The 21,111-nt window shown below is 48.5% G+C and overlaps 1 protein-coding gene across 1 annotated transcript in view; it reads right to left on the reverse strand.

Annotated features, from left to right (window-relative positions):
• The window catches only part of LOC149429081 (uncharacterized), a gene marked incomplete at its 3' end in the record, with an annotated part of 145,278 nt that overhangs the window by 77,789 nt on the left and 46,378 nt on the right, over positions 1-21,111 (reverse strand). Inside the window, exon 2 of the mRNA XM_089666754.1 lies at positions 17,606-17,799. Coding sequence (XP_089522880.1) covers positions 17,606-17,799 — 194 coding nt within the window. The remainder of the gene's footprint in view (positions 1-17,605; positions 17,800-21,111) is intronic.

The following is a 21,111-nucleotide window of genomic DNA, read 5'->3' on the forward strand; positions in this document are numbered from 1 at the left end:
ATGTACTTTGTCCATATTTCATGTCTGAGGTTTACAACCACATATCGGAAATCCTCCAGGGTGAGCGAATCGAGCAATCAGGGACGGCAGCATTGGGGGTACTTAATAGTGTGGTCCAGCTTCCTGTGCATTTCTACTATGAGTGCGGTAAAGCTGAAGTGGCTTACAATGTCCCTTCCCGCTTCCAGTATGAATCCTGCTCTGCACTGGACTGCAGCAAGCCAATATAAAGACATGCCGGGTAGTGTTGTAAAATAAAGTCAAAGCCCAGTAGAGGCGTGAAGCCTGGTGATGGAACAGATCTCTAACTCTTGAACCTCTGCACCACTCGAGCCTTATACTTTAGATCAGGGGTCTCAAACTATCTAAACGTTCCTTCCATCCTGACTAGTCTCCCAGTTCCTGCCGCTGAAAAACATCCCCCAGCATGATGCTGCCACCACCATGCTTCACTGTAGGGATGGTATGGGCCGGGTGGTGAGCGGTGCCTGGTTTCCTCCAGACATGACGCTTGGCATTCAGGCCAAAGAGTTCAATCTTTGTTTCATGAGACCAGAGAGTTTTGTTTCTCATGGTCTGAGAGCCCCTCAGGTGCCTTTTGGCAAACTCCAGGTGGGTTGCTATTTGCCTTTTACTACGGAGTGGCTTCTGTCTGGCCACTCTACCATACAGGCCTGATTGGTGGAGTGCTGCAGAGATGGTTGTTCTTCTGGAAGCTTCTCCTCTCTCCACAGAGAAACGTTGGAGCTCTTTCAGAGTGACCATTGGGTGCTTGGTTACCTCCCTGGCTAAGGCACTTCTAACTTGATCACTCATTTTGGCCGGCGGCCCGCTCTAGGAAGATTCCTGGGGGTTCCAAACTTCTTCCATTTATGGATGATGGAGGCCTCTGTGCTCATTGTGACCTTCAATGCTGGAGAAATGTTTCTGTACTTTTCCCCAGATCTGTGCCTTGATACAATCCTGTCTCGGAGGTCTACGGACAATTCCTTGGACATCATGGCTTGGTTTGTGCTCTGACATGCACTGTTACCTGTGGGACCTTCTATAGACAGGTTTATGCCTTTCCTGATCATGTCCAATCCACTGAATGTCCCACAGGTGGACTCCAATCCACTGAATGTCCCACAGGTGGACTCCAATCAACGGAATGTCCCACAGGTGGACTCCAATCCACTGAATGTCCCACAGGTGGACTCCAATCCACTGAATGTCCCACAGGTGGACTCCAATCAACGGAATGTCCCACAGGTGGACTCCAATCAACGGAATGTCCCACAGGTGGACTCCAATCAACGGAATGTCCCACAGGTGGACTCCAATCCACTGAATGTCCCACAGGTGGACTCCAATCCACTGAATGTCCCACAGGTGGACTCCAATCCACTGAATGTCCCACAGGTGGACTCCAATCAACGGAATGTCCCACAGGTGGACTCCAATCAACGGAATGTCCCACAGGTGGACTCCAATCAACGGAATGTCCCACAGGTGGACTCCAATCCACTGAATGTCCCACAGGTGGACTCCAATCCACTGAATGTCCCACAGGTGGACTCCAATCCACTGAATGTCCCACAGGTGGACTCCAATCAAGTTGTGGAAACATCTCAAGGATGATCAGTGGGAACAGGATGCACCAGAGCTCCATTCTGAGTGTCATGGCAAAGGCTGGGAATACTTATGTACATGAGGTTTTTTTTTTTTAATATTTTATTTTTAATAAATTGCAAAGATTTCAAAACGAACTTATTTCCCGTTGTCATTATGGGGCAGGGCTTAAAATTTCGAGTCTAGACCTACTAGCCAGGCACAAACCTTACTCTCCACCAGTTGCCCCACCCAGCCTTGCCCAGATCCGCCTCCAAGTCTACCCCCGGCCCACCCCCAAACCGGCCCCTGCCCTGCCCCCAACCACGCCCCCTTAAAGTTTATGAAATTACATTTTTCTTTAGAATAAAGAGTCCAAAATGTAAAAAACTGTAATTATAACAGCTTTATTATGCCAATTTAAACATAACAGCAATAGCTTAATAGCAATCGGGTGCAATCAAAATATCAAGTTTTACAGCTTTAAACCTGTAGTAAAAACATTTTGTATTTTTTTTGTTTATCTCCTGCATCTTTAAAAAGAGACTTTAGTAACTAAAGTCTCTTTTAAAAGATGTAAGTTTAGTTAATGTCATTTACCTTAAGCTGGCGGGTGTAGTGATGTGCACCGTTGGCGGGTCTCTCTTTCACGTGTCCCCCACACCGGTGTAGAGCGGGCCTTTCCTCATGTCCCCCAAGACGGTGTAGAGCAGGCCTCGTGTCCCCAAGGTGGTGTAGAGCGGGCCTCGTGTCCCCCTTCATGTCCCCCAAGGTGGAGTAGAGTGGGTCTCATGTCCCCCAAGGTGGTGTAGAGCGGGCCTTGTGTCCCCCAAGGTGGTGTAGAGCGGGCCTCGTGTCCCCCAAGGTGGTGTAGAACGAGCCTCGTGTCCCCCAAGACAGTGTAGAGCGGGCCTCGTGTCCTCCAAGGCGGTATAGAGCGGGCCTCATGTCCCCCAAGGTGGTGTAGAGCGGGCCTTGTGTCCCCCTTCATGTCCCCCAAGGTGGAGTAGAGTGGGTCTCATGTCCCCCAAGGTGGTGTAGAGCGGGCCTTGTGTCCCCCAAGGTGGTGTAGAGCGGGCCTCGTGTCCCCCAAGGTGGTGTAGAACGAGCCTCGTGTCCCCCAAGACAGTGTAGAGCGGGCCTCGTGTCCTCCAAGGCGGTATAGAGCGGGCCTCATGTCCCCCAAGGTGGTGTAGAGCGGGCCTTGTGTCCCCCAAGGTGGTGTAGAACGAGCCTCGTGTCCTCCAAGGCGGTGTAGAGCCGGCCTCATGTCCCCCCTCATGTCCCCCAAGGCGAAGTAGAGTGGGCCTCATGTCCCCCAAGGCGAAGTAGAGTGGGCCTCATGTCCCCCAAGGCGGTGTAGAGTGGGCCTCTTGTCCCCCCTCATGTCCCCCAAGGCAGTGGAGAGCGGGCCTCGTGTCCCCCAAGGCGGTGGAGAGCGGGCCTCTCCTCGTGTCCCCCGCAGCGGTGGAGAGGGTGTCTCCTCTCAGCGGAGGAGAGCAGACCTCTCCTGCACCTGTTCCCTCAGGGACGCTGCCAGTGTAACGGCGGTGCCGCAGAAGCCGGAAACTGGAAGTTGGAAACCGGAACTCGGCTTTACAATGCAGCTGCTCCATCCATCATCTGTGCTCGCCGCTTGCCACACAGGAATTTCTCCTCGCATTTGGCGAGCGGGCGAGCGGCTTTTTCAAGCCCTGTTATGGGGTATTGTTTGTAGAATGTTGAGGAAAAAAATGAAATGAATCCAAACAAAATGTGGCAAAAGGTAAGAACCGGGAATACTTTCTGGATGCACTGTATGAATAGCGGAGACATCCGACCAATGGGAATACTTTCTGGATGCGCTGTATGAATAGCGGAGACATCCAACCAATGGGAATACTTTCTGGATGCGCTGTATGAATAGCGGAGAAATCCGACCAATGGGAATACTTTCTGGATGCGCTGTGTGAATAGCGGAGACATCCGACCAATGGGAATACTTTCTGGAAGCATTGTGTGAATAGCGGAGACATCCGACCAATGGGAATACTTTCTGGATGCGCTGTGTGAATAGCGGAGACATCCGACCAATGGGAATACTTTCTGGATGCACTGTGTGAATAGCGGAGACATCTGACCAATGGGAATACTTTCTGGATGCGCTGTGTGAATAGCAGAGACATCTGACCAATGGGAATACTTTCTGGATGCGCTGTGTGAATAGCGGAGACATCCGACCAATGGGAATACTTTCTGGATGCGCTGTGTGAATAGCGGAGACATCCGACCAATGGGAATGGTTTTATCAGTAAAGTCCCGTGAATGAGGAGCCCAGATAAGCTCTATCTAAGCTCCTCTCATTGGCCAGCAGAGCCAAGACATAAAAGATGGCAGTAATTTATTGCCAAGTTGCAAATCAATGGACAGATTTATATTAGCGGCTCTGTGGCTGGCCTACAAATCTCACCTTTTGTACTGAGATCAAAGGATGGGCCTTGTCCATTGTTAGCGGACAATGGAGCCAACCTCCGGGGTGGTAATCATGGACAACCACAAGAGTGACACCGAGTCTCGTATTCTTGGATCCACGCTGAGACTGATAAGGATGATTATCACGGGGTGAACAGCAGCATCCTACTGATACTAGAGAAGCAGACAACCTTCCTATGAACCCGTGCAGGCCATGCAACGAGCGCACTTAAAGGGCTTGTTCACACTCGCAGTTGCAGCTCAGCCTCAATTACTGAATGGGTTGCGCTTGGTGGATGTGTAGTAGGGTCAGGGCTGCTGTTAGAAATAACAGGGCCCCATACAGCCAACCTGACAGCCCCCCCTTGAATAAAAACAAACAAACAAACAAACAAGGTTTAATTTGCTTCAGTTATGAATGAACACAGTGAGTGATCAGTACCGACTCATTGTATTCATTCAGGAAAGAACGGGGCTGGTAAATGTGACATATTTACCGTCCCTTCCCCCACTCTCCATTCTGAAGGATCCTATTGTGCGCTTGCAGCTGCCGGTGGGAAGGAGAGGAGGGAAGCCTGGGGTACACTGGGGGGGGGGGGGGGCTGGGCAGCAAGGGGAAATGTTTCATGCACAGGGAGGATTATAGGTGCACCAGGGGGGCAATTACTGGAACTGATCCCCTGTATGGCTCCCACTGCAGCCAGCAAGAGGGAGAGGAGAAGAAGTCAGCTATCAGTTGCTGCAGAGAGAGCCTTACAGGGGATCGGTTCCACTAGTTGCCCCCAGCTATACCGATCACCCTCCCTGCCCACATCTGATTCACCCAGTTGTCTGGCCCCTTTGCTGGCCTGGGCCCTGTAAAGGATGACTGGTGGTACCCCCTTATCCACAGCCCTGAGTAGGGTAGGGCTCGTGGGGTGCTAGTCACGTCCTCCATGCTTCCCTCCTGGTTGGGCGCCAAGCAAGGATCACAGGAGAGGCCTTCCCTGGGGTGGGTTTCTCTGGGCTACGTTAGGCACTACCTTAGACATGAGGCACAGACTGGAACGGACGACTGAACTCTAGTAAACTCTCTCAATGTAATGAACACCACCATGGCCACTGAGGCATTTGGGAGGGATATGCAGAGCCAGTGACCTCTCCACCTGTCCAGTGTATCTCCGATATCTCTCTACCAGTAACAGTATGGAGCCCCACCATGCATCTTCCACTGACTCCATGTGTGTACTACTCTTCCTCCTACATACCTGTGTTTATGCTGGGGACCTCTGCGGTGCTGATCTGCTCCCATTGCTATGGGAGTCGGCCCCGCTCAGTGCCAATGGCAACTCCTCCTGAAAGAGGGTATCCCACCTTCCACATGTACACACAACAGGCTGCTAGAGAAACCTTCGTTACCCTTGGTAACCTGTTTTGTCTTCACACTGTATTAACTCGTACACTGATGTCTTCATACCCCCTGGCAGGGGTGCATTTTCTGTGAGGCAAACAAGGCTTTTGCTTCGAGCCGGCCAAGAAGAATGGATGCTGGTTCTTCTGGACACCAGGGCTGGGAGGCAGAGCGGAGCGCTGCCCACCGGAAGAAGGGATTTTGGTTCTTCTGGGCACTGGGGTTGGGAGGCCGAGCGGAGCGAGGGGAGCACATCCTCTAAGAAGAACGGATGCTGGTTCTCCTGGCAACTGGGGCTGGTAGGAAAAGTGGAGCGAGGGGAGCGCCGTCCCCCGAACAAATGGATGCTGGTGACAGAGTGGAGTGAGGGGAGCGCTGCCCCCCAGAAGAAGGGATGCTGGTTCTCCTGGACACAAGGGCTGGGTAGTAGAACGGAGTGAAGAGAGTACCACCCCCTGGAAGAAGGGGTGCTGGTTCTCCTGGGCACTGGGGCTGGGCGGCAAAGTTGAGTGAAGGGAGCACTGTCTCCCAGAAGAAGGGATGCTGATTCTCCTGAGCACCAGGGCTGGGCGGCAGAGTGGAATGAGGGGAGCACCGTCTCCCAGAAGAAGGGACGTTGGTTCTCCTGGGCACCAGGGCTGGGCGGCAGAGCGGAGTGAAGTAAGCGCTGTCCCCCAGAAGAAGGGACACTGGTTCTCCTAGGCATCAGGGCTGGGCGTCAAAGCGGAGTGAGGGGAGCACATCCCCCTGGAAGAATGGACGCTGGTTCTCCTGGGCATTGGGGCTGGGTGTCAAAGCGGAGTGAGGGGAGCACATACCCCTGGAAGAATGGACGCTGGTTCTCCTGGGCATTGGGGCTGAGTGGCAAAGTGAAATGAGGGGAGCACATTCCCCCCTGGAAGAAGGGGCTCTGGTTCACCTGGACACCCAATGTGTGTGGGGCCTTAAAGTGGAACTTATCACCTTCTCCCCTTTGGTCCGAAGTCTGTAAGTGGTTCTTCACCACCACTGGCATCTTTCTCCCCAGCTCCTTCCAGGTGCTGGTTTTTAACTATCTTGATTGGCCAGCACAGCCTTCTCCCTGCACCAAAATGGCAGAATCACATGCACAGGGTCTAAATAGCCAGTGCGCATGAGGGCTTAAATCAAAATTAAAGTCACCATACTTACCTTCTCTACAAGGGTCTGAAGTCCATGAGGGGTTCTTTACTGGCAACAACATCTTCTCCTCAGCTCCTTCTGGGTGTCAGTCTTCAGTCACTTTGATTGGCCAGCAAGACCTTTTGCCTGCCTCCAAACACTGGGGGATCTCATGTACAGGGGCTAAACATCCAGTGTGTATGGAGCCTTAAAGTGGAACTAAAGTCACCATACTCACCTCCCCTCCAATGGTCCAAAGTCCACAAGGGGTCCTTTGCTGGCATTTTCTCCACAGCTTCTTTCAGGTGTTGGTCTTCATCCATCCTAATTGACCAGGAGCAGGGGCGGACTGACAACTCATGTGGCCCCCGGGCAATAGGGGATCATGGGGCCCCTGTGTCCTTGCCCACACTTTAAAAAAGCCTATAAAAAAAAGGTACCAGGGGCATATCATGGGGCCCCCTACTGACCCCGGGCAGTGCCCGAGTGCTCAAATGGTCAGTCTGACTAGGAGTCAATCATCCCGGTACACAGGAGCCATGCCGGAGATGTAAACTGACCCATGCATGCGCAGCCCAGTCAGGTAAGTATATTTTATTGCGTTGCAGTCTCTTCTGCAATAAAAAGCTTGCCTGCTCGAAAAACTGTTATCGTTGTCTTTAGTTCCGCTTTTTTGAACTACAAGTACTGTGCCAGCTGACTTTGAAAAAAAAAAACACGCACTTACCCATTCATGAAGTCTAGTGCTATCTTCCTGGCTCTCAAAGACTTTGTAGCGTTTCTTTTCTTATGCCGCCATCTTGGATTCAAGAGCCAGATGCCACTTCCTGTTCACCGGTCCCCGCTGAGGTGTGTGCATGCAATTCGTGAGAGATACTGTCCTGAAGCCTCCTGAGATGTTTGATGTGTATCCCAGGAGCCTAAGGGCAGAGGGGTGGGGGATAGGGGTGTGGGTGCCTCATCCTTGCCTAGACGAGGAATGAAGAAATGGAAGTTACAGGAGAAAAAGGTAGAAGAATAAGGGCTCGTTCACACTTGGCTGTTTTGCCAACGCTTGCCAAACGCCCCTATAACGTTTGGCAAGCGTTGGTCCGGCGTTTGCGGAGCGTTTTTTAACGCTCCGCAAACGCCGCATGCGCGGTTTAGCGGCGGTTGCTAGGCGTTTACCGAGCGTTAATAACGCCCCACAAACGCCTATAATGCAGTTTGAGTGGTGTTACCGCTCCGCAAATGCCCCACAACCGCGTCGTAACCGCACCGCAAACGCCGGCCGGGCCTTTGCGGAGCGGCACCATAGACGAGAATAGGAGGCTTCAAAGCCTCCTGACTCGACCAGAGGCGTCCGTTTTGCCGCGACGCGACGCAAACGCTCCCGTTAGAACAGCACCATGTGTTGTAATGTGCAGAATTGGCAGAGGCGTTTGGGAAGCGGTAAAAACGCTTCCCAAACACCTCTCTGCCGCCTGCACACAGCGCTAGTGTGAACGTAGCCTAAAAGTGTAGCAGGGAGGGGAAGGAAAAGAAATATGGAGAATGAAGGTTCGTGATAAGACCTCATTCAGACGGGTGAATGAGGGTGCAAGACAGATAAACTGCATCTAGGTGTACTCAAACTGGAGGATTGGCACTTTCCAGTTTGAGTGCGGCCAAAGCTGCTGGCACTGGAGCAGGGGTGGGCTGACAATTCATGGGGTCTCCGGGAAATAGGGGATCATGGGGCCACTGTGTCCTTGCCCAAACTCAAAACACACTCAAAAAAATCCTATAAAAAGTTACCAGGGGCATTTCATGGAGCCCCCTACTGACCCCAGGGCCCCCGGGCAGTGCCCGAGTACTCGAATGGTCAGTCCGCCCCTGCATTGGAGACAAACTGTCTGCATCCAGGGGAGCTCAGAGCTCCTAACCGCAGGAGTTAACACGGAGGTAGCTTCTCTGTCGGCATGAAACTGCAACTCCACCCATCCAAATGGTCCCGAACAGAACTCATCAAGCAGTCCTTTAGCAGGGATGCTAATCCAATTTCCTGACCCAGAACGACCAATTGAGGAAATATTTACAATGTCAATCATGAAAGTTAAAAATGCAACTAAAAACAGAAACCTTTCAGGAAAATGATATAATAAGTCAAAACATCTAAAAGGAAAGATTCCCCTCCTCCAGGTGGTTCCCCTTATTTAATTACCAAGGCCTATTGTTCCCCGCATGCCCCCCCCCAGTCAGCCGGTGGAATGCCGCAACCCCTTGTATGTGTATTGGTTACCTCATATTCATTTACCGCAGGCCAGCCGCTCGGGTTGCCGCGGCGACCAACAAACAATGGAGTCTGGAAAGCAAGACCTCGTTATCATGGACTGTCACTAGCTAAGCTGATTAAGAATTAACAAGGAAAGCCGGCCGGCCTGACTGACAGCATGACAACGATCGAATTTAAAGTGCCTCTCCTGCCATATGCTGACTGGACGCAATTACTCAACAGAGATAAACGCGGGTCATTACCAGAAAATATACTAAAACCGCGCACGGTGACAGGTGAACCACATGGAACAGCATCGTCCAGTAGGAAGGATGTTCGCATCATTAAAGGGCACCTGTCCGCCATTTTATTTCATAAAGCTACTAATTAGTCTCCTACACTTGGCTGATTGGAGCAAGATTGGGACAAGGGGTGGGCAGGAGGGGCGGCCGCCCCAGGCACTGTTGTATCATATAAGGTGGGGGGGGGGGCAACACAAGGTGATTGGGGGGAAGAGATTTATGTTAGGAGGGGGTATTTGGAAGGTGGTAGGGGTAAGAATGCTTCTAGAAGGGGAAATTGGGAAGGTGTGCTAGGAGTGGTGATTTGGGGGAGATTTGTGTTGGGGGGGAGAAGATTTGTGCTAGGAGGGGGTATTTGGGGGGGTGATAGGGGTAAGAATGGTTATTGAAGGGGACATTTGGGGAGGTGTGCTAGGAGTGGTGATTTTGGGGGGGGGGGGGAAGTTGTGTTCGGAGGAGGAAGAGGATTTGTGCTAGGAGGGGGGATTTGGGGAGTGGTAGGGGTAAGAAGAATGGTTCTAGAAGGGGACATTTGGGAAGGTGTGGTAGGAGTGGTAATTTGGGGGGGGGATTTTTTGTTGGGAGGGGGAAGAAGATTTGTGCTAGGAGGGGGGATTGGGGGGGGGGTAGGGGTAAGAATGGTTTTAGAAGGGGACATTTTGGAAGGTGTGCTAGGAGCGGTGATTTGGGGGAGGATTTGTGTTGGGAGGGAGAAGAGGATTTGTGCTAGGTGGGGGGATTTGGGGGGTGGTAGGGGTAATAATGCTTCTAGAAGGGGAAATTTGAGAACGTGTGCTAGGAGTGGTGATTTGGGGGGGATTTGTGTTGGGAGGGGGAAGAATATTTGTGCTAGAAGGGGGGGGATTTGGGGGGTGGCAGGGGTAAGAATGGTTTTAGAAGACATTTGGGGGGGGGGGGGTGCTAGGAGTGGTGATTTGGGGGGATTTGTGTTGGGAGCTCCCATCACATTAGAGGTCCCACTTCACATTAGAGGTCCCCAATCACATCAGAGGTTTCCTCCATCACATCAAAGCCCCCCATCACATCAGAGGTTCCCCCATCACATCAGAGGTCCCCCCCCATCATATCAGAGGTCCCCCATCACATCAGAGGTCCCACCCATCATATCAGAGGTCCCACCATCACATCAGGGTCCCCCTCACTTTAGAGATCCCTCAGCACACCAGAAGCCCCCCCCCCAATCACATCAGAGGTCCTCCATCACATCAGAGGTCCCCCCATCATATCAGAAATTCTCCCATTACATCAGGGGTCCCCTTTCACATAGGAGGCCCCCCCCCCCCCTTCACATCAGAGGTCCCTCCATCATTATGTAAAAAAATCTTGTCTTGATTATTGAAACAAAAGCCATTGCAGAACTCTAGTGACTTAAAGCCTACACAAAAATCACATAATGATAATAATATTAATAACAATAATGAAATGTACTAAAAATAATAATAATTATTACTATTTTAATAATTATTATTGTTGTTATTATTACTTTGAATAATGATAGTATTTTATTATTACTATTATTATTATTTAAGTCTTATTAATTTAAATACATTTATTATTATAATGATTATTATTTTCATCATTATTAAACAACAAAAATAATAATAATTATTATTATTATTGCAGGTACAGTGAAGGAAACACGTATTTGCTCCCCGGCTGATTTTGAATGTTTGCCCACTCTCAAAGATATGATCGGTGTAATAATCGAATGTTCGGTGTATTGTAACACTGAGAGACAGAATACAACAACAAATTCAGCAGAAATGCGTCTAACAAATGATGACTGATCTGCATGTTCATGAGGGAAATAAATATTTGATCCCCTTCACAAAACATGACTTAGTACTTGGTGGCAAATCCTTTGTTGGCAATCACAGAGGTCAGACGTTTCCTGGAGTTGGCCCCCAGGTTTCCACACATGTCAGGAGGGATTTTGGCCCACTCCTCTTGGCAGATCCTCTCCAAGTCATTAAGGTTTGGTGGTTGACTTGTGCTTCTTCTTGAGCCACTCCTTTGTTGCCTTGGCCGTGTGTTTTGGGTCATTGTCATGCTGGAACACCCATCCACCACCCATTTTCAATGGCCTGGCTGAGGGAAGAAGGTTCTCACCCAAGATTTGATGGTACATTGCCCCGCCCATCATCCCTTTGATGCGGTGCAGTTGTCCTGTCCCCTTAGCAGAAAAACACCCCCAAAGCAGAATGTTTCCACCACCATGTTTCACAGTTGGGATGGTGTTCTTGAGGTCATAGGCAGCATTCCTCCTCCTCCAAACACAGCAAGTTGAGTTGATGCCAAAGAGCTGGATTTTGGTCTCATCTGACCACAACACTTCCCACCAGTCCTCCTCGGCATCATTCAGATGTTCAGTGGCAGACTTCAGACAGGCCTGGACAGGTGCTTTCTTGAGCAGAGGGACCTTGCGGGCACTGCAGGATTTCAGTCCTTGTCGGCGTAGTGTGTTACCAATTGTTTTCTTGGTGACTGTGGTCCCAGCTGCCTGGAGATCATTGACAAGATCCTCACGTGTAGTTCTGGGATGATTCCTCACTGTTCTTATGATCATTGACACTCCACGAGGTGAGATCTTGCATGGTGCACCAGACCTAGGGAGACTGACACTTGTTTTGTGTTTCTTCCATTTGTGAATGATTGCACCAACTGTTGTCACCTTCTCACCAAGCTGCTTGGCCATAGTTTGGTAGCCCAGTCCAGCCTTGTATAGGTCTACCATCTTGTCCCTGACATCCTTGGACAGCTCTTTGGTCTTTGCCATGGTGGAGAGTTTGGAATCTGATGGTTTGATTGCTCCTGTGGACAGGTGTCTTTTATACAGGGAACACAATGAGATTAGCAGCACTCCCTTTAAGAGACTGCTTCTAATCCCAGCTTGTTACCTGTATGAAAGACACCTGGGAGCCAGAAATCCTGCTGAATGATAGGGGATCAAATCCTTGAACATGAACATGCAGATCAGTCATCATTTGTTAGACGCATTTCTGCTGAATTTGTTGTTGTATTCTGTCTCTCAGTGTTACACTGAACATTCCATTGTTAGACCGATCATTTCTGTGTGAGGGGCGAACATTCCATTGTTAGACCGATCATTTCTGTGTGAGGGGCGAACATTCAGCACCAGCAGGGGAGCAAATACGCATTTCCTTCACTGTATATGTATGTTAACCACTTGCCTACCAGGCACTTATACCCCCTTATTTACCAGGCCAATTTTCAGCTTTCAGCGCTGCCGCACTTTGATTGACAATTGCGCGGTCATGCAACATTGTACCCATATGAAATTTTGATCATTTTTTTCTCACAAATAGAGCTTTCTTTTGGTGGTATTTAATCGCCACTGGGCGCTTTACTTTTTGCGCTATAAATAAAAAAATGCAAAAAATTTGAAAAAAAAAAGTTTCTTTGTTTCTATTATAAAATTTTTCAAACAGGTATTTTTTCTCCTTCACTGATGTGCGTTGATGAGGCAGCACTGATGGGCACTGATAGGCGGCACTGATGGGCACTGATAGGCAGCACTAAAGGGCACTGATAGGCAGTACTAATGAGGTGGCACGGATAGGCGGCACTGATAGACAGCACTAATGAGGTGTCACGGATAGGCGGCACTGATAGGTGACACTGATGATGGGTACTGATAGATGGCACTGACTGGCATCACTGCTGGGCACTGACTGGCGGCACTGACTGGCACAACCCCTGGGCACTGACTGGCAGCACTGCTGGGCTGCACTGGTGGGTGGCACTGGTGGGCAGCACAGGTGGGTGGCACTGCTGGGCACAGGTGTGTGACACTGCAGAGTGGCACAGGTGGGTGGCACTGCTGGGCACAGGTGGGTGATCTGCTGGGTACAGGTGGGCGGAGCTAGTGGGCGCACTGCTGGGCACAGGTGGGCGGAACTTGCGGGTGGCACTGCTGGGCACCGATCATCAGGGCACTGATCATCAGTGCCCTGATGATCAGTGCCGATCCTCGCTCTGACAACTGCCGGTTCTCGGCAGTACTTTCCTCACGATCTGACAGCGTGAGGAAAGTGCAGCCGAGAACCGGCACTTGCATTCCCCTCTGATCAGCGTGTCATTGGACACCGCTGATCATGTGGTAAAAGGCCGCTGTGATTGGCCTTTTACCACATCACGTGATCAGCTGTGTCCGTAGGACACAGCGATCATGGAGATCGCCGGATGCGCGCCCCCTGGGGTGCGCAGGAGAGCGCGTTCTGGGAGGACGTCATATGACGTCCACTCAGAACTGGCTGGCCGCAGTGTAGCCGTCATTCGGCTATCTGAGGTCGGCAACTAGTTAAACAAGCATCTTGTATGAGTGTGTACAAAATGGATTCAGTTATATTCCATTAATATTTCAATTATTATTAATAATAATAATACATTTTAATACTAGTACTGCTACAACTACTACTACTAATAATAATAATATTATGGTTGAACTGGATGGACTTTTGTCTTTTTTCAGCCAGACTAACTATGTAACTATAGTAAGAACAACAATAGTTATTATTATTATTTTTATTATTATTAATAATATTATTATTATAATAAAAAAGTAGCAATTATTATTTTAACAAGTATTCATTAAAATAAATATTATTATTAATAATACTTTTTTAATATTAATAATAACAACAACTATTATTATTATTATTTTGGAGTTTGGTAACGACATGCAATGTAAAGAATTCAATGTAACGATCGATCTAATTTACATCGCTGTAACCAATGAACACGAGACCATTGAGCTGCATTAATATGCCTAATGGACGACATAAGGAATGTAGAGCAAGCTGGCCGGTATGAAAAGGAAACAAAGCCATGGAAAAATCTGCAGATATAATTAGCGCTAATTCGTGCCCCGGGCTCGCCGTGCGTCTCACATACACATCAACATTAAATCAAATGATACATCGGCCTATTGAGGTCCTAATTGTGATGAAGATGGAATTTCAAGGGATTGTAAGAGAAACTATCATCGGCCGCAGGAAGCATTGTGACGAGACGCCGCTCACCCGGCCTGAATAATTCATACGCCTTCTACACTGAAACAGCAGGTGACTGGAGCAAAGGCCGGCGAGGAGCACAGAACGCACCGACGGAACGTGTGTAGGAGGAAAGGAAACCAACAAAAAGTCCTAGACTGCACAAAGGCCGTACAACATGGTGGCCGGAGTTGGCCCGGCATGTCCCCCTGTGTAACACTGTTACATAAGCAACACATGAAAACGCATGTAAATCCACAAAACGAACGCGTCATATATTGCAACTTACTAGCAGTGTGTGTCGCTGCATTAGTTTTCTTGGTGATCCTGCCAAGAACTTTTCTCAGGTGCTTGCAATCTTTTAGGCCTTGTTTACACCTACAGGTGCAACTGGATGGTTGGTTGAACTGGATGGACTTTTGTCTTTTTTCAGCCAGACTAACTATGTAACTATGCAACCAAGCACAGGCACGTTTTGGCGGGTTTTTCACGTGTTCCCGCGTGTCACTTGTAGAACAGCCTATTGATTTGAACAGGCTGCCCTACACATGAGAAACATGGGAAAGAAGTCCCTGAATCTTTGCCAGAAACATGACCCACCGAACTGCATGGTACCCAGGGGCGGACTGACCATTTGGAAACTCGGGCACTGCCCGAGGGCCCGGGGTCAGTAGGGGGCCCCATGAGATGCCCCTAGTACCTTTTTCATAGGCTTTCTTGAGTTTGGGCAAGGAAACAGGGGCCCCATGATCCCCTATTGCCCGGGGGCCCCATGAGTTGTCAGTCCACCCCTGATGGTACCATAGCATGATAGGGTTTCACATGAGTGTTTGCAGATGCGTGGGGGTTCAAATAATGGCACTACTGCACGTCTGCTAAATGAGCGTCGGGAAAGCCCCCAATTTTGCGCACATTTGATCACAATGGCAAACACTCGTTAGTGCAGCCGCATGACCTTGCTGACTAATGAATGGTGCATCTGAGGATTCCTTGTCTGGTAATGTGTCCCAGAAAAACAAAAATGCCTCCCACTGGTCAGCGCGGTCACACGGTCATGCTGACCAATGAGTGTTTGCCATTGTGAGCATTATGATGGATGCGCTATCACTTTTTCGTAAAAACGTGAACTTACCCTTTAAAGTGCAAGTCTAGCCAAAATGGATTTCTTTAGTTGCTGATAGAGTTGTCACGGGTTAGAACCCCTGTCAGGATTTATCGCTATCCAGAATGCCGTTAGAGAGATTTCTGCTCATTTCCCATGACCTTGAAAATGGTTTTGGCAGACAGGAAGTGAGCTGAAATCCTCAATGGAGAGACAGAAACAAATAGTTGACGGAGGTTCTAGCCTTTACCGGTGCTTCCAACCTTGGGGGAAACAGTTTGAGAAGAACCTTTTCTGTTCCAGCATGACTGTGCCCCTGTAAACACAGCTCCATAAACACATTGTTGGACCAGTTTGGTGTGGAGGAACTTGAGTGTTCTGCACAGAGCCCTGACCTCAACTCTACTGTACACCTTTGCGATGAATTGGATTGTGAGCCAGCTCTTCTCATCCAACATCAGTACCTGACCTCACAAATGGTCTTTTGGATGATCGGGTGTTCTAGCCTTCCACCGCACTTCCAGTGTTCTGGCAACAGTCTTGAAAAGGTCCTTTTCTGTTCTAGCATGACCATGTACAAAGTTCCATAAAGTCATGGTTTGACCAGTTTGGTGTGGAGAAACTTGAGTGTCCTGCACAGAACCCTCAACTCTACTGAACACCTTTGGGATGAACTAGAAAGCCCATTGTTTGGTGTGGAGGAACTTGAGTGTCCTGCACAGAACCCTCAGCCCTACTGAACACCTTTGGGATGAACTAGAAAGCCCATTGTTTGGTGTGGAGGAACTTGAGTGTCCTGCACAGAACCCTCAACCCTACTGAACACCTTTGGGATGAACTAGAAAGCCCATTGTTTGGTGTGGAGGAACTTGAGTGTTCTGCACAGAACCCTCAGCCCTACTGAACACCTTTGGGATGAACTAGAAAGCCCATTGTTTTTTGTGGAGGAACTTGAGTGTCCTGCACAGAACCCTCAGCCCTACTGAACACCTTTTGGGATGAACTAGAAAGCCCATTGTTTGGTGTGGAGGAACCTGAGTGTCCTGCACAGAACCCTCAGCCCTACTGAACACCTTTGGGATGAACTAGAAAGCCCATTGTTTGGTGTGGAGGAACTTGAGTGTCCTGCACAGAACCCTCAACCCTACTGAACACCTTTGGGATGAACTAGAAAGCCCATTGTTTGGTGTGGAGGAACTTGAGTGTTCTGCACAGAACCCTCAGCCCTACTGAACACCTTTGGGATGAACTAGAAAGCCCATTGTTTGGTGTGGAGGAACTTGAGTGTCCTGCACAGAACCCTCAGCCCTACTGAACACCTTTGGGATGAACTAGAAAGCCCATTGTTTGGTGTGGAGGAACTTGAGTGTCCTGCACAGAACCCTCAGCCCTACTGAACACCTTTGGGATGAACTAGAAAGCCCATTGTTTGGTGTGGAGGAACTTGAGTGTCCTGCACAGAACCCTCAGCCCTACTGAAGACCTTTGGGATGAACTAGAAAGCCCATTGTTTGGTGTGGAGGAACTTGAGTGTCCTGCACAGAACCCTCAACCCTACTGAACACTTTAGGGATGATCTAGAAAGCCCATTGTGAGCCAAGTCTAAAGATCCAACATTATACCTGACTTTACAAAGGTTCTTTTGGATGACTGGGGTTCTAGCCTTCCTCTGTGCTTCCAGCCTTGTGGCAGCAGTCTTGTAAAGGTCCTTTTCCATTCCTGCATTACTTTGCACAAAGCCTGCCCCATAAAGACATTGACTGATGGGTTTTCCATGGTGGAACTAGAGTGACCTGCACAGAGCCCTGACCCCAACCCTACTGGACACCTTTGAGATGAACTAGAAAGCCCATTGTAAGCCAGATTCTTCTTATCCAGTATCAGTATCTGACCTCACAAATGGTCTTTTGGATGATCGGGGTTCTAGCCTTCCTCTGCACTTCCAGTGCTGTGGCAACACTGAATTACTTTGCACAAAGCCTGCCTCATAAAGCCATAGACTGATGGATTTTCTATGGAGGAACTGGAGTGTCCTGCACAGAACTCTGACCTCAACTCTACTGAACACCTCTAGGATTCACTGGAAGGCTGACTGCAAAACAGATCTTTGTCTACAACAGTATCTGACCTTACAAAGGTTAGCCAAATTCTTGTGGAAAGTCTTCCCTGAAGAGTCCAGAATGTCATAGCAACAAAGGTGTGTGTGTGTGGGGGGGGGGGGGGGGCAGCTCCATATTAATGCCACAATAGGATGTCCCACAATATCATATAGGTGCGATGGTCACATGTCCACAAACATTTCACCAAAGTTAATATAAAGCTTTTTTTTTCCCATTGAAGAGTCATACGACATGGAAGACTTACTTTGGGCAGTACTCTAATAGCTGTTGCAGTGTGGGGAGATCTCCTTTGGCCGCGGCGTAGTGTACAGGAAGTGCACCTGTGTCTGTTGCCACCATCGCATCGTTTGTCCCGAACCGGAGCAACCAGCCAGTAATTTCATGGTGGCCAAACCTGGATGCTAAGTGCAGAATCGTGGCACCAGAATTGTCCTTATCCTTCAAGAAAAAAAAAAAAAGAAGAACAAGCAAGGTTCTTAGCGAATCTCTACCATCAAACAAGGTTCAGTACTTGGTCAGTAAAAAAAAAACATGAAGTAATTCTCAACACCAGACCCAGATACAATTACTTAAAGAATCAGTCCACCCAAAAGTGACCAGAATTGTCCTTAACCTTCAAGAAAAAAAAAAAAAGAGCAAGCATCAAACAAGGTTCAAATTAGGTTCAGTACTTGGCCAGTAAAAAAAAACCCATTAAAATATTTCTCATCATCAGACCCAGATACAATTACTTAGAGACTCAGTCCACCCAAAAGTGATCTTTTAGTTCTAGGTAGAGCTTGGTGGGCTTCAGTCATGGCTTCTGTTATGTTATGAATGTGTCAACAATAAGATCTCCCTTCCAAATGCCAAGGCTTCCTGTGGTTTATTTATTAAAGAAGCTATCTTTCTTGACCAAGAGGAAGACTCAGGAGCTGGGAAAGCTCAAATTTCATATATAAAGCTAAGCTTTGCCTATATTTGAACCAAAACCAAATGTAAACTTGAAGTCAATAGTGTCACCAGTTCAGTATTCACTTTTCACTTAAATCCAGCCCAGTGCTAGGATCCCTCTTATTTCTCAACCTTCAGAGGTTTCCATCAGTGAAAAATGCAAGGTAGAGCTTGGTGGGCTTCAGAGGTTTCCATCAGTGAAAAATGCAAGGTAGAGCTTGGCGGGCTTCAGTTATGGCTTCTGTTATGTTATGGGTCAACAGTAAGATCTCACCTCCAAATGCCAAGGCTCCCTGTGGTTTATTTAATAAAGAAGCTAGCTTTCTTGACCAAGAGGAAGACTCAGGAGCTGGGAAAGCTCAAATTTCATATATAAAGCTAAGCTTTGCCTATATTTGAACCAAAACCAAATGTAAACTTGAAGTCAATAGTCTCACCTGTTCAGTATTCACTTTTCACTTAAATCCAGCCCAGTGCTAGGATTCCTCTTATTTCTCAACCTTCAGAGGTTTCCATCAGTGAAAAATGCAAGGTAGAGCATGGTGGGCTTCAGAGGTTTCCATCAGTGAAAAATGCAAGGTAGAGCTTGGCGGGCTTCAGTTATGGCTTCTGTTATGTTATGGGTCAACAGTAAGATCTCACCTCCAAATGCCAAGGCTCCCTGTGGTTTGTTTAATAAAGAAGCTACCGTATATACTCGAGTATAAGCCGAGTTTTTCAGCACATTTTTTGTGCTGAAAAACGCCCCCCTCGGCTTATACTCGAGTCAACGTCTCCAGGTGTGGGCGGGATGACATGCCGTCCCTGTCATCTGGACACACCCCCGGGATCAATCCTCGCCGGTGATTGGCCGCCGGAACTGTAGCTCAGGAGAGGCACACAGGCGCCCAATCACCGGCGAGGAGGTGGAGCTTGGAGAGGAGGAGCCGAGCGGCACCGCGAAGATCGAGCGAGTGAAGAGGAGGAGAGCGGCCGGAGAAGGAAGACATCTGACCGGTAAGTGTGTACCATGCGAGAGGGAGGGAGCGAGCGAGCCCAGGCTGGAGCAGGGGTCAGCACTATTCCTCCCCCCACTGACACCAACGATGGAGCACTATTCCTCCCCCCACTGACACCAACGATGGGGCACTATTCCTCCCCCCACTGACACCAACGATGGGGCATTATTCCTCCCCCCACTGACACCACCGGCTTATACTCGAGTCAATAGTTTTTCCCAGTTTTTTTGTGGTAAAATTAGGTACCTCGGCTTATATTCGGGTCGGCTTATACTCGAGTATATACGGTAGTTTTTGTGACCAAGAGGAAGACTCGGGAGCTCAAATTTCATATTTAAAGCTAAGCTTTGCCTATATTTGAACCAAAACCAAATGTAGACTTGAAATAAATAGTGTCACCTGCTCAGTATTCCCTTTGCGCTTAAAACCGGCCCAGTGCTAGGACTCCCCTCATTTCTCAACCTTCAGAGGTTTCCATCAGTGAAAAATGCAAGTTAAAGCTTATAATCAGACATCACTGTTTTTGGAATCTATACAATATGCCAATTTATTTATGGCTGACCCGGAGGAAATATTCCTGAACAGCATGGAACAAAAACCATACAGATACAATCGCTATATTGATGATATTTTCATCATATGGACAGAAGGTGAAGAATACCTAAAACAATTTTACTCATTGATGAACACTTTTCATCCATCAATCAAACTAAAAATGGAATCCTCAAACACACACGTCAACTTCCTAGACGCCACAGTATACATCAGGGATGATACACTTCACACCTCAATATACTGGAAACCCACTGACAGATGCAACTACCTCTACAGTTCCAGCTTCTACCCCCAACACACGAAACGTGCCATCATACACAGTCAGGCCATTAGATACCACCGAATATGTTCTGACCCAACACACGAAACGTGCCATCATACTCAGTCAGGCCATTAGATACCACCGAATATGTTCTGACCCAACACACGAAACGTGCCATCATACACAGTCAGGCCATTAGATACCACCGAATATGTTCTGACCCAACACACGAAATGTGCCATCATACTCAGTCAGGCCATTAGATACCACCGAATATGTTCTGACCCAACACACGAAACGTGCCATCATACACAGTCAGGCCATTAGATACCACCGAATATGTTCTGACCCAACACACGAAACGTGCCATCATACTCAGTCAGGCCATTAGATACCACCGAATATGTTCTGACCCAACACACGAAACGTGCCATCATACACAGTCAGGCCATTAGATACCACCGAATATGTTCTGACCCAACACACGAAACGTGCCATCATACACAGTCAGGCCATTAGATACCACCGAATATGTTCTGACCCAACACACGAAACGTGCCATCATACTCAGTCAGGCCATTAGATACCACCGAATATGTTCTGACCCAACACACGAAACGTGCCATCATAAACAGTCAGGCCATTAGATACCACCGAATATGTTCTGACCCAACACACGAAACGTGCCATCATACACAGTCAGGCCATTAGATACCACCGAATATGTTCTGACCCAAGAGACAGAGATACACATCTCGGGACACTAGCAGACGCCTTCCATAAGAAAGGTTACAAGGACAAAACTATCAACACCGGCATAAACACAGCCTTGAGAACACAAAGAGAAAATCTACTTCAGTACAAAGAGAAAAAAAAACAAACAACCGTGTACCTCTAGTAACCACATACAACCCGGCACTAGAAGGGAGAAGAAAAATAATCAAAGATTTACAACCCATCATAACAGAGGATGGAACTCTGAAAGAAATATTCCAGCAACCA

This window comes from Staurois parvus, unplaced genomic scaffold (genome assembly GCF_062004578.1).
Source record: "Staurois parvus isolate SC_StPar_1 unplaced genomic scaffold, SC_StPar_1.0 ptg002819l, whole genome shotgun sequence".
Classification (NCBI taxonomy): domain Eukaryota; kingdom Metazoa; phylum Chordata; class Amphibia; order Anura; family Ranidae; genus Staurois; species Staurois parvus.